Source organism: Rhinatrema bivittatum, chromosome 7 (assembly GCF_901001135.1).
Source record: "Rhinatrema bivittatum chromosome 7, aRhiBiv1.1, whole genome shotgun sequence".
NCBI lineage: Eukaryota > Metazoa > Chordata > Amphibia > Gymnophiona > Rhinatrematidae > Rhinatrema > Rhinatrema bivittatum.
The window spans coordinates 106,366,828-106,394,634 of record NC_042621.1 but is presented as its reverse complement, the minus strand read 5'-3'; the positions used below and the strand labels follow the sequence as shown (position 1 = coordinate 106,394,634).

The 27,807-nt window shown below is 43.7% G+C and overlaps 1 protein-coding gene and 1 long non-coding RNA gene across 4 annotated transcripts in view; one reads left to right on the top strand and one right to left on the bottom strand.

Moving 5' to 3' along the window:
- The window catches only part of MLKL (mixed lineage kinase domain like pseudokinase), a 108,224-nt gene that overhangs the window by 7,077 nt on the left and 73,340 nt on the right, over window positions 1–27,807 (bottom strand). For all 3 annotated transcript variants that reach the window (XM_029608883.1, XM_029608882.1, XM_029608881.1), the window contains 4 exons: window positions 24,831–24,915; window positions 20,677–20,828; window positions 13,504–13,553; window positions 7,766–7,906 (listed from right to left, as the gene is read on the bottom strand). In XM_029608883.1, the coding sequence (XP_029464743.1) occupies window positions 7,766–7,906; window positions 13,504–13,553; window positions 20,677–20,828; window positions 24,831–24,915 (428 nt within the window). The remainder of the gene's footprint in view (window positions 1–7,765; window positions 7,907–13,503; window positions 13,554–20,676; window positions 20,829–24,830; window positions 24,916–27,807) is intronic.
- The window catches only part of LOC115095345, a 69,553-nt gene continuing 65,652 nt past the window's right edge, over window positions 23,907–27,807 (top strand). The window contains exon 1 of the long non-coding RNA XR_003857747.1: window positions 23,907–24,038. This is a non-coding gene — a long non-coding RNA (uncharacterized LOC115095345). The remainder of the gene's footprint in view (window positions 24,039–27,807) is intronic.

The window sequence follows — 27,807 nt, the reverse complement described above, 5'->3', positions numbered from 1 at the left end:
ATCAGCTATAAGATAAATTAACACTTAAGTCTGGTCCTCTGTTGTTGCAATCTAATAGAGGTAAAGTAAAATAAAATATACACACACACACACCATTCGAGTAAGCTGATGTGTGTGTGTGGGAGTTCTTCGGACGGCATCATACAATTCCCTGGATTCTACTCTTCATTCCCTTTGAGGTATATGCTTTATAAATAGCCATGTTTTTAAACTTTTTTTGAATGCTTTGATGTCTCTTTGTGTTCTGATTTCTAAAGGCCTGGTGTTCCATATTATAGGTCCTGCCAGGGATAGGGCCCTATTCCTTACCTGCGTTAGTCTGGCTGTTTTTACTGAGGGAATAGTTGTAGGGCTTTGTTTGCTGACCTCAAGTTTCTATTAGGGACGTGTACATGAAGGGCTGTGTTCAGCCATTTTGCCTTTTCGTCGTGTATTAATTTATGTATGGTGCAAAGAGTCTTGTATTGAATTCTTTGTTCAATGGGTAGCCAGTGTAGTTCAATCAGGGTTTTGGTGATATGGTCTCTTTTAATTTTACCGGTTAAAATTCTTGCAGCTGTGTTCTGTAATACCTGTAGTGGTCTTATCGTTCCCTCCCAGAACCGCTTCCTATCTCCCTATCTGGCATTCCTCCCTTTTCCCCTCTCCTCCCCGACCCCTAAAGCCATCCTAACTCCTCTAAATTTTTTTTAAAAGAACTCACCTGCTCCTTCAAGCAGCAGCAAGTTCCGTGTGCTGGCTGCTGGGGCGCGCTTCCCCGGGACAAGGCCTAATGGCCGCTGTCCCGGTCAGCCCGCCACCCTGCCCAGACCCCGTCCCCCGGCCCACCCTTTTCAGCAAGCCTGGCACTTCTAGACATAATCGGGAGATACGCACATGGCCAGGCCGTTTTTAAAAAATGTGCTCGGCGCGCGCACGGCACGGCCACACGTGTAACCCACCCGGTTTTTTGTGCGTGCTGGGCTTTGAAAATGTGGGCTCAAAGGTTTCATTGAGGCAGACTTTCAAACTGCAGTATTTTGAAAGCATTAGTAGCTATGCAATCCTGATCGGGCATGTGAGTAAGCCTAGCTGCAGAAAATGCATTCGACAGAGATGACTGCAAATACCTTTTCTGGGTTTTGAGAAAATACAACTCTGGGGCTAATTTTGTCTCTTGGATTCAATTATTATATCATAATCCTGTTGCACAACTTGTGGTTGACGGAATGTTATCACAAAAGGTTTTGTTACAAAGAGGCATACACCAAGGTTGCCCATTGAACTCCTTACTCTGGCACCCTTAGCAATAAAACAGAGAAATCTAGACAGTTATAAGGGAATCCAACTGGGGAACCAATCTATTAAATGAAACCTTTTTGCAGTTGACATGCTCTTGTTCGTGGGAAATCTGATTGCATGTTTAAACCAGATCTTGGAGATCATCACTGTTTTTGGGGGGTTTTTTTTTTTCAGGATTTAAAATTAATTGTGGCAAATCAGAGGCTTTCCCACCAGATATATCTCTAAGAGTTTGTTGGCCGGGTTGATTCCCATTGAAATGGGCAATCAATATATTAAGTAACTTGGGCATTAGATGAGCCCGCACTATAACTGAATTATATTTCATGAATGTTACTGCAGTATTGGAGGAGATTGCCACCATTGCTTCAGAGAAGGCAAGCTCTTCCCCTTGTGCCTCTGGGGTGTAATTCATTGGTTAAAATGATTATTTTGCCTAAAATTCTCTATCGTTTGCAAAAGATTCCCCTCTGGTTGGAGAGAAAGGATATTGTATATTTTAGATTATTGATATATTCTTTTCTTTGTGGGAATAAAAGAGCTTGGGTTAGTTCTGCCACTCCGTCATATGACAGGGAAAGGGAGGGGATTAGCTCTGCCCAATCTAAGAGCATGTAATGTTGTTTGCCTGTTAAGCTATATACAAGAATAGGTCTTTCAAAGAAACACATTTGCTGTTAATAAGTTGTTGAAGGAGGTGGTTTACTCTTTTAGACCCATTAACTTAAATTCCCTTTACCTATGCGAGTGCCTTCTCAATTACCGGCACTGAGGAATGCATAGAAATGGAGGTGTAAGAATATGGGTCGCAAAACTACAATCTCATCATCTGTAGGTAATGTGGACTATCCAGTTGCACTGAATACCTCTGCATTTCATTTGGGGGAATCTAATGGTTTATGCCGTGTGGGACAATTGGTACATTATGACCTTAACTGCCTATCATTTCTCCAAGAAATTAGCAAACAGTGGAGTCCTCAAACCATCACTTTTTCTCTTATAAGTGCATCATTACTGCTTTCTACTATATAATACCAATATTAAGGCAAGAACTATGCCTCCTGGTTTCATGGACCCTATCATACGATCCCAGCTAGAATTTAGCCGGACAAAAAAAGATGTGTTCCGGGATATGCTAAAGTTATCTGGCTAACTTGGCTGAATTTTATTTGTATCAGGCTAGGTTAGCCTGATAACTTTGAACTTGTGTCAAAGCAGATCTAAAGTTATCCGGTTTTCTGTGACTGGATAACCTGCCACTTAATTAGTGATCCTGTAAGAGAAAATAAAACTTCACCGCGGGCCTCCCAGCCTATTCCCACTCCACCACCAGAAAAATCAAAGCTCCCAGCTGGCCAGGACCCCTCTCAATCCTCTCTAGATAATAATAAAAAAAAACAAAACCAAAAAACAATTTTTGGTGCCAGGCTTCCGGTCCTTCCCGTCCCTTCCTGGTACATACTAAAAACATTACTGGCTCCCCACACCCCTCTATCCTGCCTCCAACGTCCTCCCACCCACCCAGTACCCGAATCATCACTTGGGATTGCAGATTACCTGATGTTCTCCGAGGGCCTGCGAGTCTGTTTGTGATCTGAACCTTTAGTATTTTATAAGAAAGAATTTGACCAACTTCCTCCTGGACCCTGTCAAGTAATCCTGCCTGGATGTTGATGGTCCCGCTCATCCCCTTGATGTCACTTCAGCATTTCCTCTAAAAATCGGATGCTGTCACCGGAGACTACAATCCACCTACTGTCCCGTGCTACCTGATGTTCCTTGTGGGCCTGCGAGTCTGTTTGTGATCTAGGCTTATTGGGGGGTTTAAACTCAGTAAGCTGGTCAGTGGACATTTATCTGGCTAAAGTTAGTCAGATAACTTGTCCCAAATATTCAGCAGGATAAATGTCCCATTAAATATACTTGCTTGAAGTTATTCAGCTACATGTAGCCAGATAACTTAAAAACCTAACCAGCCATGTTTGAATGTAGCTATTTAGATTTTTACGTTATCCGGCCTTGTGTAGCTTGATAACTTGCTCTTTATCCAGATATCTTTAAAGATGTCTGGGTAAGCAGTGCTGTTTTAGAAAGAAAAAAAAAAAAAAGATGTAAAGAGGGCCTGTGGCCTGATCCCCTTCTCCCACAAAATGTCAAATTTGGCCCCTCGGGCTGTGCATCCTCCATGCCTCAATCATCCCTAAATGAGTAAATACTGTCTCAGGGGGTCACATTTCGACAGCCCCCCCCCCCCCTCACCTGTTGTTGCCAAAAACCACAAACAAGTGGTCTCCACCCCCACCCCTGACAACCCACCAAACCACATTCCCAATGTGACGAGCCGTCCCCTCGGACCTCCCCAGATCCTGGGAGCGAGGTACACACTTCCACACTTCAGCATGATCTGGCAGAGGCTGCGCTGGAAACATAAGCCCTCCCTGTTTCCTTCTGCGAGGCTGTTTGTGATCTGGATTTTTATTATTTTACAGTCAAGAACTCTGCTGATTTCACCTGGACACCAATGGTCCTGTCCATCCCCTTGACATCACTTTGGCGTTCCCTCTAAAAATCGGACACCGATGCCACTCTGGAGGGGCATGTGAACATGTCACGTGCGCAAAGGAGCTCAACCCCTTCGTGCATGCCTGAGCTGCCCAAGTGGCTTGTATGACTTGTGTTTTAGTTTGTATAGACTCTTGGTATTTGTTCTCTTCTTCCTAGAGGGGCTTTTCGTTTTTATTGATATGCATATTTCTGTATTTACCAGGCTTGGTCAATATGCAGGAACACCTCAGAGAAGGGAGGGTAGGTCAAGTCCTGCTGCCTTTAAATAGCAGTGCTTTTACTGGGTATTCTGGTCTTACTCCCCTATTTTTCTTATTAATTTCCAATTTGTATGAATGAAAATTCCTGTTTTTATTGATTTAGTGAAGGATAATAGGCCCAATGTTTGTTGTATAACAGAATCTTGATTGGGGGATACTGATAAAAGTTCTTTTGAATCAATTGCGTGCCCCTGGTGGTTACCAAGTGTTTTCTAAACATAGGAAAGATAGGCATTGGGAGGGGGGACTTTTAATTCTTATTAAAATCTCTTTAAATATGTCTCTTATTGAAACAGAATCAGTTCCTTACTTGAAGTATTAGCTATTTCCAACTCAATTTGAGGAATCTGCCTCACTTACAGTCCCTCCAATCTTTCTAAATCTATATCATTCCATTCCAACTGAGGTCTTATAATTTTTAAGGCAGATTAGAAAAATATGATTGCTTTGGTTGACTTTAATTTACTTATCGATGCATCCTTGTTACCTACTAGCTGTAAAATTCTTTTAGCGTCTATGGCTGCCTTGGGATGGTCTCAGGTGATCCATCAGCCTACCCATAAACATGGACTTACTTTGGATTTACTATATTTAAAAAACAATTGTTTTACTTTTGAGGAATTTAATTTATCCTGTTCTCAAGGGTCTGATCATTTTTTGATTAAGATGAAGTCTATTATTCCATGCATTCCTCCATTTAATCAAATGGCACCAGATAAATTGTGGAGTCACGTTGATGTGGAGGATCTGTGGAAGTTTTGGGTGCTTGAACCTGTGTCCAGTTCAGTGGATAATATTGATGATGCTGTCTTGAGTATACTCAATTCCATTGTACCCTTAAAGGAGCTAACGGGAGAATTTGTAAAGCTCCTTGGTTTAACAGTGAGTTAGTTGAAGCAAAACAGAAATTTCAAAGTGAAGAAGAGCAGTGGTGGATATCAAAGTCAGATAATGATTCTCATCGCAATTTAACATCATTGGAAAGAGATAGAAATGAGGCCAAGAAGAGTTATTTTTCTAAATGTATTCAATCTGCCCCTAATCGCTCATAGGAACTGTCTTTCAATTGTGCGTTGTTTAACTGCAACTAGTTCATCAGGTCCTAATCCTGGAGGGTCCATTAATGCTGAGAGTTTTGGTCTATCTTTTGACTAAGATTCAGCTCTGGACCACTTTGACTAGTTCTAGCCATGGTCTGCTGACAGTGTTTCCTATAGATGCTGCTAGATCACTGAGATATCCCTCAGATTATTGCTGGCATGAGGAATACATTTTGTCCAGAATGTGATTGTTTTAATGCTCCATTTTAGGTTTTTGGGGGAAGACCTAGCAGTTTTTATTACTAACCTGGTTAATTGCTCACTGCATGAGGGACATGTACCAGATCCTCTGAAGATAGCATCAGTTGGACCAATTCTTAAAAAAATCTAATTTGGATTCTTTGGATTTAGCAAATAATTGATTTATTTCCAATTTACTTTTTTTTTTTTTTAGCAAAAAACAGTTATCTTTTATTGAGGATCTGTCATTATTAGACGACTTTCAAGTCGGTTTCAGAGCGGCTCACAATATTGAAATTCTTCTATTATCTGTGTCCAATGTATTTCGTCAAAGAGTTAACCACAGAAAGGGCTTTTTCTTGGTAATGTTAGACCTATCATCCACATTTGATATTACTGATCATTTTATTATGACATGGCACTTGAAACAATGAGGCCTTTCATCAATTGTGATTTCTTGGTTAGAATCCTTCCTCTCTTCAAGGTTCCAACAAATTGTTTTTTTCAGGTCAAACATCAACATTATTTCCTTTGAGGACTGGAGTACCTCAGGGGTTAGCCCTATCAGCTCTTTTTTAAAAATATTTACATATTTCCAATATATCAGATTTTAACCAATTTCGATGCGGGGACTCATCTTTATGCGGATGATAACCAGTTCTTTGTACCTATTCTGGGCTCAGCAGATCTTAACACTAGATAACGCTGCCACGCGACTCAGAGCTATTAAAGGCTGGATGTTGGATAATACACTGGTACTAAATTTGCACAAAAACAAAATTTTATATGCTGATAGATTCCCTTCTCTAGACATTCCAAAATTCCTTCAGGCTGATATGCAGATGACAATTTCTAACCAAGTGCGGCAGCTAGGTGTTGTAATCAATTAATTCCTATCTTTCTTGCCTCAAGTAAGAAACGAGGTACAGAATTCTTTTTACCCATTGCGCATGGTGCGACAGTTGAAACCTTTTTTGGTCTGCCACTGATTTGAGAACAGTTTTGCAATCTTTAGTAATATCATCATTAGATTATTGTAATGCACTGTATGCTAGACTTCCTCAGTCTACCCTTCATGCTTTTCAAATTGTACAGAATGCAGCCGCCCAAATTATTTCTGGTATGCTTATTCGAGCACACATCCCCCCAGTTTTATTTGATTCTCACTGGTTGCTCATTAGCTGGAGGGTAAAATTTAAACTGCTTTTACATGTTTTTCAAGCAATTTCATTCTTAAAAGTTATCATCCTGTGAGATCTCTGAGGTCAGCGACAAATAATCTGTTCAGTAAACCTTCTATCAAAGAGGTTAGGCTCACAGAGTCCAAAAAGAGACTCTTTTGTCTATCAGGACTCAATTTATGGAACTCCCTAACGGATGAAATAAAGCAGGAGTCATCCTTGTTGAGATTCAGGAAGTAGGTTAAGGTATTTCTCTTTAAACAGGCCAAGCAGATGTTGAGGTATTCCATTTCTGAGAGTACTGAGAACTTGCACAGTGAGTGGTATTATATTTTCTGTTTTTTGGTTTTCTGTTTAAATCTTGTATTTTTTTAATCTTATTTTTATTTGGTTCTTATCCTGTGTGTTGATTTATTATAAGTATATTTATTATATGTGTTGAATTTGCGCAGTGTGTGGTGTTTTACTTGGATAATTATGAATGTTTTTATTGTAAACCGCCTAGGAATGTTGATAGTGCGAAGTTTCTGAAATAAATAATAAATTTAGGAGAATTCTCAGACAAACACCTAGCCATTTGAAAAGAAACTGCAAGTACACACATAGAGAGGGCACTCAGACTTTGTACCCATTATGCTGGTGGCCATCTGGAGGTGAATGGCACATGCACATTTGAAAATGTGAATATACACATGCTATTTACGCCCTCGGTTTAAACACACCACCTCTCTTTATGCCAGCTATATGTATGCCTATTGCAGAAACCTATACATGCCTTGCACCACACTAAGCAAGACAATTTTCCAGCAGGGCGGTCTACTCTAGTAAATGCCTTTTGAAAATTGGCCTCTAGACTAGAGGGTGAGATCTTGCAGGTCAGTTCTCCAAATGACATGACAGTGGTTACAGAGCTGACAGCATGTCACTGTATCTTTCTAAGGACTTTAAAATTGTTTGGCAGCCAGAGTGCATATTTGTGATTACAGTTCCAGGCACCTATGATCACAAACTCTTTGCGAGCTCTCTCTTGCTGATGAATACAAGCCGGGGGTTAGGTTCCAACTTCCAGGCAAAGTTCGTGCTCAGCCTACCTGCTACAATTATATGGAACTGCAGCAAGCATTTTAAATGGGATGCAGCTACCAAAACAATGACACGGATGAGAGGACAATGTCAGTTCTGTGCTATAGTACTCTACCTCCAGCAGAAGGACGCTCTTCAGGCACAGAGAGTCGACACTGGTTGATTAATGCTTGTAGTTCTTGAGGGCAGTCTTCAGGAAGAGGTTCCTGGTATTTTTCCTCAGCAACCTTCTGAAAAATCTGCTTTGTAGTTAAACCTGTAATAAATAAAGACACATGCAGACACATGGCTGTAGTGATGATAAAATATGGGCATGCAGCACCGCCTGATGAGGTAATTCTTGTATCGTTAAAGTCCTAGTTTGTGGTGATCCCTTAACTTTACCACTAAATAAATGTGTCTCCTCTGCAAAGGAAATATATCTGATGGGAAGGAGGTGGCATGCTCCCATTATGTAAGAGCACCCCTTCAGAGGTTGCCCTGATGGATTGTATCTGTAATGGTAATAGAGATCACTAGTATTATAGAACAGTAGTTCCCAAACCTGTCCTCAAGGACTCCAGGCAGTTGGGTTTTCAGGATATCCGCAATAAATGTGCATGAGACATATCTGCATACCATGCAAGCATACCTCATGTATGTTTATTGTGGATATCCTGAAAAACCAACTGGCCTGGGTCACCTGAGGACAGACAGCATTCAGTGAGAGAGCGAGAGAGCGTTCAGGAAGGAGGAGGAGTCACACGGACAGCAGAGGAGCAGTTGTGTGCAGGTATGAACTTCAGACCCAAAGGCAGAGCTCTGTAAACTCTTTCCAAGGATTGGGGCAGAGGGAACAAAAGAGAAGTATCCCAGTATACTTATCAGAGTCCTAAGTTTGAGGACTAGAAGAAGTGAAAGTTTCCCAAGAAGTGGAAGGCAGCTCTTAATCTAGGAGTTCTCAGGAAAGGATAGAGTCCAGTCTCTGGGCTCAGAAGAGTTCCAGTTTTGGATTGTCCAAAAGAGATCTGGGACACACAGAAAGAAGGAGACTTATACAGGTTTGACCAATCAGTATAACAATGTGCCGCACATTAGGGGGGCACAGGAGTCTGTGGTACTTCAAAAAGAGGAAGTGAAAAGGAGACCTACAGCACTGGGTACGTCTAGTAGCATTTGAAGTAGTAGCAGAAGACACCTGTTCTGCTGAGGAGCAGTGCAGCTACACTAGATTTCAGGTACTAAGCGGTTAATATTCAAAAGCCAAAATTTAGATAGATAACTCACAAGTTTTCCATCTAAGTGGCAAATGTGGCATATTCAGCCACTTATCCAAAGAAAAAAAAGAGGTGTTTCAGGGAGGGGCTGAGATATCCGGCTAACCTAGTCAAATATTGGGTAAATCCGGCCTTGTGTGGCTGGATAACTCGCTACTTATACTGATATCTTTAAAAGATATCCAAGTAAGCAGCGCTGTCAGGACTAAAAATATATATATATATATATCCAAGGGCCTGCAACTCCCAAGCGTATCTCTAAAATACACCGTCTCGCCCAGCGCTCCTTAAAGCCCAAACATTACCGGGCCGTTTTCCCCCTTCCTCTACGCACCCTTTCCCTCTCTTAATTTAAAAGTGTGCAAATGCTAATCCCCCCCTCGGACTTTGAAACCCTCCTGCAGTGTCAAACAAATAGCCCCCTCCCCCCCCCCCACAGCACAAAATATTCTCACCAGGAGCGAGGGTCTCACTCATCTGCTTCCGGTGGCTCCAGGGCTGCATCCGATAGGCAGCACTGGAAGCGTAAAACTATGCTCAGTTTCCCCTTCCACTGCTCACAAGTTCTACACATGGGAGCATAAACTGAGCGTAATTTACACTTCCAGTCAGATGCAGCACTGGAGCCGCTGGGAGCAGGTAAGTGAGACCCTCGATCCCGGAGGGGATAGTTTGTGTCACCTGGGGTGGGGACTAACTGTTTGAGACTGCAGGAGGGTTTCAAAGTCTGAGGGAGAGTTGCGTTTGCATATTTTTATATTACAATGGGGAAAGGGTATGTGAGTGTTGGGGGAAAACGACCGGATAATGTTTAGGCTTTAAGGCGTGCTGGGTGAGACAGTGTATTTTATAGATACAATTGGGAGCCACAGGCCCTTGGATTTTTTTTTTTTTTTTTTTAAATACTGACAGTGCTACTTTCCCAGATATTTTTTAAGTGTATCCGGCCACACAAGGCTGAATAATTCTAAAACCTAACTGGCTATATATTCAAACATACAGGCCGATACAGTACAGTGTGCTCCGATGGAGCGCAGTTAGCCTGCTCTTGGACGCGCGTTTTCCCTTACCCTTATTCAGTAAGGGGAGGAAAGCGCGCGTCCAACCCGCGGCATCTAAAACGCGCGTCCAACCCGCGGCATCTAATAGGACCATCAACATGCAAATGCATGTTGATGGTCCTATTAGGTATGTGCAGCCAAGCTGCACATTTTACTTTCAGAAATTAGCACCGACCCAAAGGTGGGCGCTAGTTTCTGCCGGCACCGGGAAAGTGCACAGAAAAGCAGTAAAAACTGCTTTTCTGTGCACCCTCCGACTTAATATCATGGCGATATTAAGTCTGAGGTCTCGAAGAGTAAAAAAAGTTAAAAAAAAAAAATTTTGAATTCGGCCCGCAGGAGTCGGGCCGAAAACCGGACGCTCAATTTTGCCAGCGTCCAGTTTCTGAGCCCGTGGCTGTCAGCGGGCTCAAGAACCGACGCCAGCAAAATTGAGCGTCGGCTGTCAAACCCGCTGACAGCTGCTGCTCCTGTCAAAAAGGAGGCACTATGGATGCGAGTGGCAGGTGCACGCGCCAGGAGAGCGGGCGTTTTTACTGAATCGGTCTGATAGCTGGTTAGGTTTTTTAATTTAGCCAGAAAACTTTAAGCAAGTATATTACGGGGCGGGGGGGTGGAGTTTTATCTTACTGAATATACGGGACAAGTTATCCGGCTACCTTGTCCACTAAACAGCCTACTGACTATTGGCCTTAATGACTGCTTGTGAATGTCAATGAAAATAAATTCCTCACCCAGTAAATGTATTGTATTTCAAATTATCTGGATTGAAGAAGTTTTGTTATGGTAAAGATGTTTGTTGGAACTCCATACTGAGTGTGAAGATTTTTTTTTTAGTCTAAGACAGTGAACCACAAAGACCTAAAAGCAAAGTTTTATTCCTGCTCAGGAAGGAACCCCACTCAGTATCTCCCTTCACAATTAAGGGCATAGGAGGGTGATTACACAGTTATAAGTCAGGGCACACATCCTATTCCTATTCTATTCTAATGTTTAATACATAGTCCCCTATATTAAAAATGAACAGTGGTTTAAGTAAATTCCTTTGCTTGAGGAATGATCTAGCGTTTGGCAGCTAAGATTTAATGCTAAAAACTGCAGAGTCATGCATTTGCGCTGTAGAAACCTAAGGAAGTAATACAGTCTAGGAAGAGAAATTCTTCTAGGTACAAAATAAAGAGCAGGGGTGATCATATTTGATGATCTCAATACGGCCAAACTGGTGGATAAGGTGACAGCAAAAGCCAGAAAGAAATTTGGGCGCATAGGGAGAGAAATGGTCAACAGAAAAAGGGAAGTGATATAAGTCTTTGGTGATACCTCATTTGGAATACTGTTTACAGTTCTGGAGACTGCACCTTCAAAAGGATATAAACGAGATGGCATCATTCCAGAGGGCGGCTACTAAAATGGTCAGTGATGATCATTGTAAAACATATGGGGACCGACAAAGATCTAGAGGAAAGTCAAGATACGGGAGTATGATAGAAACATTTATGTACCTCAGAGATATCAATGCACAGGAGTTGGGACACTTTCAATGGAAAGGAGATTCAAATGAGGGTTTATGGGATGAGGGTAAAGGGGGTAGACTAAGGAATAATCTAAGGAAGTATTTCTTTACAGAAAGGGTGTGGATGCATAAAACAGCCTCAGAGTGGAGATGGTAGAGGCAAGGATCGTATCTGAATACAAGAAAGCATGGGACAAGCATAGGGGATCTCTGAGGGAGTGGTAGGGATTGTAGAATTGAGCAGTTGTATGGATGGGCAGGCAAGATAGGCTGTATGTTTTTTTTCTGTCATTATGTTTTTATGATGGTTAACATACCAGGCTTATAAATGAGACAATCATAAGTTGGATCTCCTACTATCTTTTTTCCCATCACAGTAGGTCTATTGCTTTCTTCCATTCCCATCTATCTGTATTTGTTCATACCATTCAACCTGTAGAGTTACAAAGGGAGATTTTTATAACCACCATGTTGTGATTCTGCCCTCATGGGCAGCCTCTTACATTCTCTCTGCCTGTCACGCGGCCTGGAGGCCGCAGTCCCCGGTCTTCCTTGCTGCTGGAGCCGCTCCTCAGTCTGCCCTCTGAGGCTTGAGAGCTGCCGGCAACGCTGGGCCTGTTCCTCAGCCCCGCCCTGCTCTTCAGCGTTAGCAGCAGCATGGCTGCTGGCCATGGTCCTGCACAACTTCCTGCTTCCTGTTCCTAAGACGGGGGCTGTGTCTCTTCACAAGATTTAAAGGGCCCATGGCCGGATATGCCCTGGGCACCACCTGATGACTGTTTCCTGTCTGAACCCTATAAAAGGGCTTCTCCAACACTTCAGCTTTGCCTTGCATTGGAGTTACTTGTCCCTGGAAGTTCTTGTCTTCCAGCGCTCCGTCAGGTCCTTTGTTGGAGCTTCATGTCTCATCTTGCTTCCTGAATCTTCGTGGTTTCCTGATGTTCCATGTCTTCATGTTCCAAGGTTCCCAGTCCAGGCTTCCTGATGTTTCACTTCCTGATGTTCCGAGGTTCTGCTCCTCCTTCGCTCGTTCCAAGTCCTCCTGACCCTCCAAGCCCCTTTGGTTCTCCAGATGACATCTTGTTGGGGTAAATCCATCCCGTCAGTTCCTGTTCCTGTCATTGGAGTTTAGTCTCAGCTGGATTCCCTTCCTGCGCTTGTCCCACTCTCCACATGGTCCGCGACCAGTGTCTTCAGGTTGTGTAGGGCACACTATGGGACAGGATGGTCCGCGACCAGTCCCACGGGTGGACTGTGTAAGGCGCCCTGAGAGACAGTGCCAATGTCTGAACCTTCCCAGCTTCTCGTCTCGTCCAAGAGTCTTCCAAGTTCCTCTTCTCGTCGAGAGTCTTCCAAGATCCTCATCCACTTCCAGAGACTTCTCGTCTTGTCTTGAGTCTTCTGTGTCACAAGGCCCCCGTCTGCCCTCAACCTCAGTCCGGCCTGCTGCTTCTTGCCGATACCTAGTGGCAGGTCCGAAAGGGCTGGGAACGGTCGGAGGACTGTTCAAATACCAACATAATGTCGTTGGCTTCCAGAAGCATGCAGGTCCAGCAGAGGGTCAGACTTTGTCTTCGCCCATGCTGGGACATGTCTCGCCAACCTGCGGTGCAGTCTTGGATTCTTCTGGGATCGTGCCGAGGTCCAAGGGCACACATTCCCCTCAAGTTGGGATTGCTCTCCTAGCGGCCCCCAACATAACAGAATGCAAGGCCTCTCAAGGCCTCCCGTAACATAACACACCAAATTATATTTCCAATGGTGAAGCCACTAAAGACTGTGGAGGTGAATGATATAGGGGAAGAGATTTCAGACAGTGATGCCTTGAGGTCGGTGGAAGTGAATGTCATGATTATGATTGTAGGGAGAAAGTGCCATGCTGGCTCACCAAAAATAAACTTAATTAAAAACACCAAGTATTTTAATGGCTGGATATGGTAGCATTATAAAGGTAAGGTAAAAAAAAAAAATTAACGTAAGGCAATTAAATAACTCTTTAAATTCAATTGCATTCCTAACTTACCTCTAAATGGGGTACTTCTGGCTGCAATCTCCCAGAGGACAATCCCAAAGCTGAAAATCAAGACAACAGCTACTTACAGATCTATGTAAAGTACCTTCCTTATCAGCCCTATCCACATATATAATCTGGTCTCAGATCCCATGTCTAGCTCCTGCTTCTTTAGTCTGCCACCCAGGAAAAGGATCTGGGCATCATTATGGACAATATTTTGAAATCTTCAGCTCAGTGTGTGGTAGCAGTCAAAAAAGCAAATAAAATGTTAGGAATTATTAGGAAAGGAATGGAGACTATATATATGCAGTCTCTTCATGGAGCAATACAGAGGTATTATGACATTCTTCGATATATATATATATTATATACCATATATATACCGCACATACCATCAAGACTGAGTGTAAATTAGAATTAGGCCTAGTTAAGTCAAACAACAACAAATTCTACTAGTCTACGCTCCTCCCGGAGTTCTAGAAACAGACCCCTCGCCACTCATAGAATCCACCGTGAAACATATCAACTTAGACCTCCCAACTATGATCTTAGGTGACTTCAATCTTCACACAGACATTATACCTCGCTCCTCAAACTGCGAAGCGCTCCTCACTACCCTCAGTGCGATGGGATTCATGCAGATCATTAATAGTCCTACGCATAAAGCAGGACACACTCTCGATTTAATTTTCATCAATTCTAATTTCTCATGCACATCAGTACCTTCTTGCACTCCAATCCCCTGGTCAGACCATTTCTTGATAGAATCCTCCTTCTCCATAGATAAACAGACACATACCTCTCCTCAACTTTCTACCATTCAATTCAGGAAATCATGCCCATCCGAAATACTTAGTGATCAGCTCTCCAAGGAACTCATGGACCTAGATCTTTCCAATCCTGACTCAGCCCTATCTTCCTGGCACAAGATCACCGAAACAGTTGCTAACAAATGGTGCCCAATAGTATCCAAAACAATCAATCCTACAAAAAAAGGTAATCAACCTTGGTTTACCCCTAAACTAAAACAGATGAAACAGGAGCTACGTCATAAGGAAAATATATGGCGAAAAACCCCTAACACAACTACCCTGTCTACGTACAAAGGCTTTCTACATCACTACAGGACCGCTATTCTTCTAACAAAAAGGGAATTCTACGCCAATAAAATTCATCATCTCCAATACGATGCCCAGGCCCTGTTTGCATACGTTACTCAAATCACGAAATCAACCCCCCCGTCTATCCCAGACGAACAAGCTCTATCTAAGGCGAATGAACTCGCTTCATTTTTTCAACAGAAGATCCTGAACACACTCGCCCTTCTACCACCAAATACGCTACCTCTCACCTCAGACAAGAATCCTCAATCACCCAAAGGAGCCAAATTTGACAGCTTCGAATCAATATCATCCAAAGAGATTGAATCCCTACTAAAAAGACAGAAACCATCTAGCCATCCAGCAGATAACATCCCTTCGAAACTCTTGCTTCTCATTCCAAACTCGATCTCAGGACATCTGACAAGCATCATAAATTGCCTTTTAACCCAAAGGATTTACCCTGACAGGTTAAAAACCGCATCACTCAAACCCCTCCTCAAGAAACACAATCTAGACCCTAATGAACCAGCCAATTTCAGACCCATCTCCAATCTCCCATTTTTAGACAAACTAACGGAGAAGTTGGTAAACACCCAGCTTTCAGAGTACCTAGAAGATCACGATATCCTACACCCTTCACAATATGGCTTCCGCAAGGCACGCAGTACAGAAACTCTCCTTATTTCACTTACAGATCATATTATAATGGGTCTAGACAAAGGCTACTCCTTTTTATTAGTTCTACTTGACATCTCGGCGGCATTTGACACCGTCAACCACTCCATCCTTCTGGATCGCCTAACAGATATTGGTATCTCCGGATCAGCCCACAGTTGGTTCAAATCCTTCCTCTGCAACAGATCAATCAAAGTTAAAATCAATAATAAAGAATCGCCTTTAACAAAATCCACCCTTGGCGTGCCACAAGGATCATCCCTATCTCCAACCCTTTTCAATATTTACCTCCTCCCCCTATGCCAATTGCTGACCGACCTTAATTTAATTCATTATCTGTACGCTGACGACGTGCAGATTCTAATCCCCATTACAGAATCTATTTCAAAAGCGCTCACCCATTGGAATAACTGCCTTATATCTATCAACAACCTCCTCAATAGACTAAACTTGGTCCTTAATGCCTCGAAGACGGAGCTCCTCCTCATCTCTTCAAACGATGAAAATATTCACCTATCATCCTCACACAACGCACTCATCACCCACAAGCATGTGAGAGATCTAGGGGTACTGCTGGATAATAGACTAAACCTAAAGAAAATGGTCAACACCACATCCAAAGACTGCTTTTATAGACTCCAGGTTCTGAAACGACTCAAACCACTTCTTTTTTTCCAAGACTTTAGGACAGTCCTCCAAGCGCTACTATTTGCCAAGATAGACTACTGCAGTGCCCTTCTCCTCGGCCTCCCCAAATCGACCACCAAACCACTGCAGATGATACAAAATGCGGCAGCGAGATTACTAACCAACACCAGCCGTGGAGATCACATTTCACCCATCCTCAGAAAACTACATTGGTTACCAGTAAATTTTAGATTCCTCTACAAATCAATCACCCTAATACACAAATCTATCCATCATCAACTCCATCTTGACCTTGAAATCCCCTTCAAATTACACTCTTCCAACAGACCAATTAGAGATATTCACAAAGGCACATTGAATTTCCCCCCTACCAAAGCCTCACGCCTTTCCTCTACAAAAGACAGAGCTTTTTCAATAGCAGGACCAGCTATATGGAACAACATTCCTTCAGGCCTCCGATTAGAACCTTGTCTAACTACGTTCAGAAAAAAACTCAAGACGTGGCTATTTCACCAAGCATTCGATGACCCTCCAGACAATCACTAATCATATTTTATCTCTCATGGACATAGAGGATAGAGGTCCACTATCCTTTTGAACGAAGGACAATCACAGGTTAAAGCACATTATGCTCTAACCTAAATTCCTTTTGTATTATGTTATAATTCCTCCTGCCTTTCTTTCTTCCAGCTTTAAGCTTCCCAAGTTTTTACTCCTTGTTAAATGTAACTTTGCCTTATTCTCCTCTCTTGTTAATTACTATTTTATTTATTGCTTCAGTTATACCCTTGTTCTATGTAAACCGATCCGATATGGTTATTACTAGGGATGTGAATCGTGTCCTCGATCGTCTTAACGATCGATTTCGGCTGGGAGGGGGAGGGAATCGTATTGTTGCCGTTTGGGGGGGGTAAAATATCGTGAAAAATCGTTAAAAATCGTTAAAAATCGAAAAATCGAAAAACCGGCACATTAAAAACCCCCTAAAACCCACCCCCGACCCTTTAAATTAAATCCCCCACCCTCCCGAACCCCCCCCCAAATAACTTAAATAACCTGCGGGTCCAGCGGCGGTCCGGAACGGCAGCGGTCCGGAACAGGCTCCTGCTCCTGAATCTTGTCGTCTTCAGCCGGCGCCATTTTCCAAAATGGTGCCGAAAAATGGCGGCGGCCATAGACGAAAAAGATTGGACGGCAGGAGGTCCTTCCGGACCCCCGCTGGACTTTTGGCAAGTCTCGTGGGGGTCAGGAGGCCCCCCACAAGCTGGCCAAAAGTTCCTGGAGGTCCAGCGGGGGTCAGGGAGCGATTTCCCGCCGCGAATCGTTTTCGTACGGAAAATGGCGCCGGCAGGAGATCGACTGCAGGAGGTCGTTCAGCGAGGCGCCGGAACCCTCGCTGAACGACCTCCTGCAGTCGATCTCCTGCCGGCGCCATTTTCCGTACGGAAACGATTCGCGGCGGGAAATCGCTCCCTGACCCCCGCTGGACCTCCAGGAACTTTTGGCCAGCTTGTGGGGGGCCTCCTGACCCCCACGAGACTTGCCAAAAGTCCAGCGGGGGTCCGGAAGGACCTCCTGCCGTCCAATCTTTTTCGTCTATGGCCGCCGCCATTTTTCGGCGCCATTTTGGAAAATGGCGCCGGCTGAAGACGACAAGATTCAGGAGCAGGAGCCCGTTCCGGACCGCTGCCGTTCCGGACCGCCGCTGGACCCGCAGGTTATTTAAGTTATTGGGGGGGGGGGGTTCGGGAGGGTGGGGGATTTAATTTAAAGGGTCGGGGGTGGGTTTTAGGGGGTTTTAGTGTGCCGGCTCACGATTCTAACGATTTATAACGATAAATCGTTAGAATCTGTATTGTATTGTGTTCCATAACGGTTTAAGACGATATTAAAATTATCGGACGATAATTTTAATCGTCCTAAAACGATTCACATCCCTAGTTATTACTATGAAGGTCGGTATAAAAAAGTGTTAAATAAATAAATAAATAAATTATATATATATATATATATATATATATATATATATATATATAAAACAAAGAATGTCATAATACCTCTGTATTGCTCCATGAACAGACTGCACCCATAGTTCTGTGTGCAGTTCTGATTGTCGTATCTCAAAATAGTTGAACTAGAAAAGGTACAGAGAAGGGCAACCAAAATGATAGAGAGGCTAGAATGGCTCCCATATGAGGAAGGCTAAAGTTAGGGCTGTTCAGCTTGGAGAAGAGAGGCCGAGGGGGGATATAATAGATGTCTATAAAATAATGAGTGGGATAGAACAGGTAAATGTGAATTGGTTATTTGCTCTTTCAAAAAAATACAAAGACTAGTGGACACTCCATGAAGTTAGTAAGTAGCACAATTAAAACAAATCGGCGAAAAGTCTTTCACTCAATTTACAATTTAGCTCTGGGATTTATTACTGGAGAATATGGTTAAGGTAGTTAGCATAGCTGAGTTTAAAAAAGATTTGCATAAGATAAGAACGTAAGAACATGCCATACTGGGTCAGACCAAGGGTCCATCAAGCCCAGCATCCTGTTTCCAACAGTGGCCAATCCAGGCCATAAGAACCTGGCAAGTACCCAAAAACTAAGTCTATTCCTGGAGGAGAAGTCCATAAACTGTTATTAATCAAGTAGACTTGGGGAAAACCACTATTTATCCATGAGCATTAGCGACATGGGTTCTATCTACTGTTTGGAGTCTTGCCAAGTACCTTTGACCTGGATTGGCCACTGCTGGAAATAGGATATTGGGCTTGACTGACCCAGTATAGCAATCCTTATGTTCTTATAATTTCCTCTTCCAGGCCATGTGGGAAGTTTTAGTTGCAGCATCCAGAGTTTTCTGTTGTTTGTTCAGAGAGCCAGCAATTCCTTTAGAATCCTGGAGTTTCTGGATCAGAACCAGAGAGTTCCCAGTTATGGGAAGCGGCACTCAGGAAGGAGCACAGAAGGGAAAGGGCCATGAGAGAAAGAGTCCATGGGAGGGGGAGCAGCATACAGGAAGGGGCTATGAGAGAGATGCCTAGGGAAGGGAATGCAAGGAGGAGAGGGCAGGGTGGAAGGCACGCAGGATGGTAACAGGAAGAAAGCATGAGGGAGAGGGTTGGGGAAGGGATCACAAGGGAGAGAGGGTAGGAGGGGGCCATAGGTGGGTAGAAACAGGACAGGAAAGGAGGCATTCAGGAAGGTTCCTTGTAGAGAGGCTAGGAGAGAGAGGGCCTAGGCAGGGGCTGCAGTGGAGAGATGGCAAGAGGAAAGACACGCAGGAAAGGGCCAAGGGAAGAAGGGAGGAGAGAGAGGAATGGAGAAGAGGCTGCAGGGAGAGAAGACAGGAAAAAGGCACTTGGGAACAGTCATGGGGGGGAGAGATGACTACCAGAAATCATGAGGAAGGTGGGGACAGATGGCTGTCAGGGATGAATACTGAGTATAGGAGGGACCAATAACCGTCAGGGATAATTTTGATATCCCAGCATGTAAAATCTGTGGGTACTAAAGTACCTGTGGTGCCACTGGCCCTGGAATTTTCAAAGGAAAACTCCATAGGGAGCATCTCTTTGAAAATTTACTCGCAGGCCTATGGGCACAAAGTTCTGATTGTTGGAGGAAAGCGAGTGAGGCTGGTGGGGAGGGACTGGATAGAAGAGAGAAAGAGAGACTAATGGGGAGGGGCTGAAGAGAGACAGCAAGATTGGTAGAAAGGCTGGAGACATAAGGGAGGTTGGTAGAGAGGCTGGAGAGTGAGAATGGTAAGAAAAGCTGGAGAGAGAGAGATGCTGGTTTGGCAGCTGGGGGAAAGAGACACTGGTGGGTTTGGGCTGGGGGGTGAGACAGACAGGTGGAGGGGTAGCAGCTAGTGGGGAAAGAGATTAGTGAAAGGGAGGTTATAAGTGTGAAAGAGATTGGTGGGGTAGGCTTTGGGGAGAGAGAAACGGGGTGGGACTGTTAGGGGGAAGAAATGAGAATGGCGGTAAAGAGCTGAGGAAAGAGACTGATAAGGTGGGGAAAAGACTAGTAAAAATGTGCTGGGACAGGAGCAAGAATGATAGGGAGGATCTGGGTTAAAGAGACTGGTGAGATGGAGCTGGGCAGAAGAGATATGGAGAGGGAGTGTAGGGGAAGAGACTGGGGAAAGTGGTAATGGAAGAGATATTTGTGGGGAGAAGCTGATGTGGAGGAACTGGGAAGAGAGACTGGTGGGAAGGGGTTGAGAGAGAGAGGGAGACACTGGTCAGGATAGGATATGGATCCATAAAACCTTTGGATGTTGAAAAGGAGTCCCCACACAGGAATTGTCATAAAACAGGACTTGTTTAACATTTTCTTCTAGAAACTGGGTCATTTGCCACTTCTGACACCCTGCAAGGCTTCTCTAGCCTTGCTCTTTATTTTGTGTTCCAGTATCTCCAGCCTCCAAATGGATTCTGGTTTGCTTTTGTATTGTCACCAATCTCTTGTATTCGTGAGATGACAGGACCTCGGTGCATTGCTTGGGCATCCCTCCTAAGCATCAACTCGCATATAAGAAACAGCCAGAGAATAAGACCAGATTCCAATAATCAATGGCTCATTGGCCTTGTCCAGTCACTTCTACTTTTAGTGATTCTGAGTGCAAAGATGTTTGACTTGAAACAGCCTTCTTCTTCTCCAGCTCTTAGATCTTACAAGGAGGACATGGAAAAGATTTGGACACGAAAACTGTGTAAATTTAACTAAAGTGCAGACGATTCGAATGGTTGTACCTGTAGATTTCGCTGGGCTTGTCTTGGATGAAGTTAACACTCCCCAGCGCCTGGGGAGAAAGGTAAGCTGAATCGTGCACCTCCATCTGTCTGCCAGTATTAGATGTCCGCTTGATAGACGTCTCCGTTTTAGATAACTCGAAACCTGCTAACTTGAGCATGAAAAAGAAAGAGAAGAGTAAGTGATCCCAGAGGCTGTGATGATCTCTTCAAATCAGCTTTATTTTAGGAAGACAAAGCTAGATTGTCACTCGGTTTACAAATAGAGTATCCTAGGCATTTAACCGGGGGAGGGGTAGTGGGAGAGCTTAATGCAAGTCTGCAAGTTTTATGCAAGCAAACCTCTTCCCAGTTCATCTCCTGTGGAAAATGTCACCATAATTCAGTGGTGCTAACTAATTCTCCCCACTCATTGGTTTCCAATAGTCAAATCATATGGATTCCTTTTTCCATCTCTATTAAAAGCTGAAAGGAGGGATTTATGTGGCGTAACACTTATTAGTTTGGGGGGAGGTGTCCTGTGTTGCATTTTTTTTTTCAGTCTCCTCAAAATGTTGGATGTATTGAAGAGACAAGAATGGGCCATATCGTTCTGGAGGATAGGAATGGGACTAGTACGAGGGAAGACTAGTGCAGGACTGGTACGAGGGAAGAAAGGATTGATTCACAAGTCAAAAGAAACCAAACGTATCACAACATTCTGGTTAGCCTTCTTGTCTGCTGTGGCATATTACCAATTCTCAGATTATGGTACGGCACCTACAATCAGGATATCCAGGGTATTATATAAAAAGGATAAAGTAGTATTAAGTTAATCCAATAAAGTAATCACAATTTTTTTGTTTTGTTTTTACTTAACCTTTATTTCCATGTTAAAAAAACCAAACGTATCTTACCAGTAAGTCATGGATGAAGCCTTATTTCAGCTAGTGCAGTAACAGGCCGATACAATAACGTTTGCGGGAGAGCGGGCGTGCACAGGCCACTCTTCCGTGCACGCGATTTACTAAAAAAAAATATTCAAATTAGGGCCCGCGGTAAAAAGAGGCATTAGGGACACTAGCAAGACCCTAGCGCCTCTTTTTTGACAGAAGCGGCAGCTGTCAGCGGGTTTGACAGCAGACGCTCAATTTTGCCGGCGTCGGTTCTCGAGCCCGCTGACAGCCACGGGTTTGGAAACCGGACGTCGGCAAAATTGAGCGTCCGGTTTTCAACCCGCGAGCAGATTTAAAAAATTTTTTTTTTAATTATTTTTAACTTTTGGGACCTCCGACTTAATATCGCTATGATATTAAGTCGGAGAGTGTACAGAAAAGCAGTTTTTACTGCTTCTCTGTGCACTTCCCCGGCGCCGGCAGAAATTAACGCCGACCTTTGGGTGGGCGCTAATTTCTGAAAGTAAAATGTGCGGCTTGGCTGCACATTTTACTTTCTGTATCGCACAGGAATAACTAATAGGGCCATCAACATGCATTTGCATGTTGATGGCCCTATTAGTTTCGGGGGGGTTGGACGCGCATTTTCAATGCGCTATTACCCCTTACTGAATAAGGGGTAAAGCTAGCGCGTCGAAAACGCGCATCCAAACACGGGTTAACAGTACTGTATCGGCCTGTTAGTGAGGGATAATCGGGGTGGGGGGGTGGGGGGGAGGTTTGCTGTTTTGAAGGCAGGTTAGAGATTTTCTCTGAGTTGGATATTGTGGGCTGCCTGAAGGCCTGGGTTCCATCTTGTCTGGGACCCTTTGGGTTAGAGGTCAGGGACTCCTCTTCTGTAACTCACTTCCTAGGTGCAGAGTGGTTGTCCTGGATTACGTTCTGGGACCCTTGAAACTTTTTTTTTGTTTTTGTTTTAGGAGCATTGTGACACCCCTGGGCCTCGCCTGGACACAGGGCACAGAGAACCCTGTGTCTTGGGTTACTCAAGTTAGGGAAGACCTGCACCTTAGAAGTGATGACCCGATGCAGGAAAAACTTCAGGGTTGATATTGGGGTAGATATTCAAACTGCGTTCAGCGCTATTTAGCCAGAGAAATGGGTCTCGTGCAGCTGAATAGGTGTCTAAGCTCGGCGATCGCGGCTTAGCCATATACAGTAAGTCCCTTTTATGGCTAAAAGTTACATTCATGGAAAGTGGGTGTGTATTGGATGGATCGGAGCAGAGCGAGTTAGCTGTATAACTTATACTACCAATCAGGCCGATACGGAATGGTGTGTTCGGCCGCGCATTTTTGACTCGCTGTTATTACCCCATATACTGTAAGGGTTAATAACACGTGGAAAACGCGTGGCCAACCCCCCCCCCCTCGAAACTAATAGTGCTCATCACATGCAAATGCATGTTGATGAGCCTATTAGTTAGTCACCCACAAAACAGAAAGTAAAATGTGCCAAGCTGCACATTTTATTTTCAGAAATTAACGCCTGCCAAAGGCAGGCGCTAATTTCAGACGGCACCAGGCAAGTGTACAGAAAAGCAGAAAAACCTGCTTTTCTGTACATCCTCCGACTTAATATCATAGCGATATTAAGTCGGAGGCCCCAAAAATTAAAAAAAAAACAAACACTTATTTAAAAAAAAAAAAATCTGCCCACAGGTTGGAAAACGGACGCTCAATTTTGCCGGCCTCCGTTTTCCGAACCCATGGCTGTCACTGGGTTCGACAACTGACGCCGGTAAAATTAAGCGTCGGCTGTCAGACCCGCTGACAGCCGCTGCTTCCACCAATAAGGAGGCGCTAGGGACGCGCTAGTGTTCCTAGTGCCTCCTTATTAGCGCGGACCCTAATTTAAATAAAGAATCGCACGCCCAGGAGAGGTGCCTGGGCGTGTGTCGGGAGAGCGGGCGCTCGCCTCGGAGCGCCCGCTCTCCCACGGCCTTTATTGAATGGGCCTGAATGTTAAGAGTTAGCCAGACAAGTTTACATCTAAGTTTAGGAGCCCTATACAGCAGGTCTAAACTTAACTGGGTAGACTTATCCGGCGAAGTGCGCACACATACACGTATATTCAGTGGCTTTGCCATGCCGCTGAACATACATTGTAACTCAGCCACATTCGTTCTAACCAGCTAAGTTTTTCACATGGCCAGCTTTGAATATCTGCCCCATTATTTTTGGGGAATGTTAAGCGCACTCTACGCTTATGGCCAGGGATACAAGAACACAGGCTCAGATCCAACAGGGGATAAGAGGAGGTTTGATTTTTTTTTCTGGAAGCCCAGGAGGAATATTCTGCCCTCCTGTAGCGAGGAACAGCTGGAGCTTCCGTTTCCAAGAGGATCTCACCCATCTGGGATCCACGATGGGCCAAAGATTGAGAGAGAAAGGAAAAGATCAAGGAAGAGAAGGAGAACTGCTAACCGTGAGTAAGAACAAGTTAAAACCACTGAGGACACCCAAATGGAGTCTTCACCCCTGGGGAGAGAGAGGCTGGGATTCTCTGTATAGAGACAGGATTTTACCAGTGTCGGAAAGGGTTCTCCTCTCCATCTTAAGGATACCCTGCCCAGTTGGGAACTCCGCTTTGCCTAAATCAGGAAGGTGGAAGTCTCCCTTGACGATGTATAAAGACTCCTGCACAGATACAAGAAAAGAGACTGTAGAGGGAAGAGACTGTGGTACTGAGGGATTGTTTTATTGTGCCAGCTACCTACTCAATATACTCTAAGTAAAGACTTTGATTTTGGCCAATAACTCAGTGACTCTGGCATGATTATTGGGACTTGCAGCAAACATACACACAAGAGAAGGAAAGGGTCCTCTCTCCCCAGGAGAAAGAGATAAACGTAAAACTACCCTTAGCACTCTGGGCCCTGAAAGTAAACCTTTCCCCCCACCAACAAAGAACCCCAACCCTTGGGGAAAAGAGGGGACTGTGTAAAAGCCAGACTGGTGAGATTCCAGCCCTGAAGAGTAACAGGACGTGTTTATAGCCCCATGGGGGTGGAGCTCGCTCCCGAAGGTGGGGGGGTTACATATGATCATGCTACCCAGAATAACTGTATAAGAGACAATGATGATGAGCAGGTAAACTGCCCTAAAATGGGATCTAGTACAAAGGTCATAATGAATGTGAACACATTGTAAAGAAGGAAATAGGACGTGATCGGTACTATTTTTTTTAAAGTTCAGGTCTGGCAAATAGCCTGCTTACCTTAACACAATATCTCGAGTCCACCAGGAATTTAGCACTAGAGAGGTTCCCATGCACCACAAACTTGTCCTTTGTCTGGTGTAACCTGTACCAGTTGGAATCAAGAATTTAAAGCATGTTTACAGAATGGATCGATTTGATTTCTCTTATGGCATTGCCAATTTTCAGGAGAGATTCAGACATTTTCAGAAAGTTTGGCGCAAATGTTTTGGGAGGCCCAAGGTTAACATGGGTGGGCATTTGACATACAAGTCTAGGCCCTACTATTTGTACTCTTATCAATAAATAATGCCTTAGAGTGCATCTGACAATGGATTTCTAAGTAGTTTCATCATGAGTATTGCTTTAAAATATTTTAATTCTATTATGTCAAGCATTTACCAGTATTAAAAATATCGTATTAATCTATATTAATTTATTTTATATTTATTGCTGTTTATAAACACATATCATGGAAAAAGTAACAAGTTTAATAGAAACATCAGATCCAATTATGAAATAAAACAAATATAAATGTATTCTATTATGAATCCTCTTTCCAAAAATGCAGAGAATATCATATATACAATAAAACTGCAATAATCATAATAATCATCATAAGAACTTAAGGATTTGCAACAGGCGCAGAACAGAACTAGGACATGCAAAAAATATATATTCAAATGCTGGTGCCACCTTCGTGACAGCAAAACAAAACTTCCTCCAAAGCCAAACACTTTGTGAAGTAAGACAAATCCCTACAAAAAAAACAAAAAAAAACAACACCTAGAACCTTCCCATGCCATATCATAACAGCATTAACTCTCAGGACTCAAACAGCAGCAACCTTATCTAAAAAAAGGTAGCAAAGGCAAACAGTACACCAAGCCCTAGAACACTAATACATTACATAGTGGGCATACGGAACAAGTCGAATTGCTATAAATCCCTACTAGGAATCTACTCATTAGGCAAAATACTGCACTTCTGTCACACATGTGCAACATGGACAGAGCCTTACCTAATATAGAATAAGGAACTACAAATTAGAAACAAACATACAGACAAAACTGAAATGGAAAGCCCGAGAAACCAGCCTCAGCCTCTGAGAACACTGAAGAAACAGCAAACTACAAATATATGAGAAATGCACATTCCCAAAGATGGCATATTCCAATTGCTGAAAGTCAAAATATTTTTTTTTAACTTTGTCGTCTGATCTTATTTTTCTAATCAGTTGGTCCCAGTCTCTTTGTTCCCCTTGTCTGTCTTTTCCTAGTTCCTTTTTCAGGGTCTCTTTTATTCTGTTTTTTTCTCTCTCCTCTTCTCATCTTTCCTTCCTCCTTCATACACACACACACACACAGATTCTCTCTCACATGCACTATTTCAAACAAATGCTTTCTCTCTCACAGGCTCCCACTCTTGCATGCTCCCTCTCACATAGACACAGGCTCCCACTCTCATATGCTTTCTCATATCCAGGCTTTCACTCTCACATGCAGGTTTCTCACTCGCAGTTTCCCACTCCCACACTCTCTCTCTTACCCAGGCTCCTACTCTCTCACACAGGTTTCTACTCCCACACACACACACAGGCTCTTTTACATGCTCTCTCCCACATGCAGGCTTCCACTCCCACATGCTTTCTTTCATACATACACACACAGGCTCTTCACTCCTGTGCTCTCATACATACACAAGTAGGCTTCTCATTCCCACGCTCCCTCTCATGTACACACGCACAGACAGGACTTCTCAATCCCATGCTCTCGCTCATATATACACGCACAAACAGGCTTCCTACTCCCATGCTCACTTTCATATACACTCAAATCTAAGCTTTTCACTCCCATGCTCTCTCTCATACATATGCAGACAAGCTTCTCACTCTCATGCTCTCTTTCATACACACACAGGTTTGTCAGTCTCATGCGCTCTCTCATACATACACACAAATACACTATCAAGTCCTCTCCATCTCTTCCTGGCCTCCTTGCTGCAAGGCCTCTTCTCTGACTGTGCATGTTGAGCTCTGTGATGGCACTGTGATGGTCGGGCCTCTTCTCGGGTGCAGGGCTATGTGGGATGAGCTTTGCAACGGCCCTTCAACTGTCAGCATCTCTTCTTGAGCCATGCAGGATGAGCTCCACGATGGCTCTGTGCAGTCCAGCCTATTCTCGGGCATCGGGCCATGCAGGATGAACTCCGTAACGGCTCTTTGGCGGTCGGGCCTCTCTTGTCTGACTGCGCGGTATGAGTTCTGCGAAGGCCCTTCGGTTGGGCCTCTCATCTCGGGCTGCAAGGGATGAACTCCGCAACGGCCCTTTGATAGTCATGCCTCTCTTATTGGGCCGCATGGGATGAGCTCCATGTCAACCCTGTGAAGGTCAGGTCAGGCGTCTTGCCTCACGGGATGAGTTTCGTGATGGCCTTGCATCGGGCCTCGCTTCTCAGGCGTCGGGTAACTTTGAGTGGGTAGGCCTGAGTGTGAAGTGGGTGGGCCATGGCCTACCCAGGCCCACCTGTGGCTACACCACTGCCAAGAAGAAAGGTTGGGCTCTTTATGGGAAACATTTGGATATTTTTACAGTTTGATTACAATTTAAGAATTTTCACCCATGTTTTGGGATTTTTGTATTTTTCTACTTTTTGTGTTTAGGGATACTTTTTCCAGCTGATCAGCTTCTGCTGGAACTGCACTCTAGCTATCCCACATTCAGAGATTTTTCTCTATGGATATAATGGTGCAAGAGAGATTACAAGGGAATTAACATCTAGTATGGACAAACTATTTATTTATTTATTGGTAAGGTTTTATATACCGTCATTTAGAAAAATCCCATCACAACGGTTTACAAAGTAACTCATTAAAATAATAAAAACCTCTCAGAAGAAAGCCAAAGAAAGGTATAATCATATAGAACAATAACAATAAATCATAACAAATATTAAAACCTCTCATAAAAAGATATAAAAAAGGCATAAAATAAAGCAG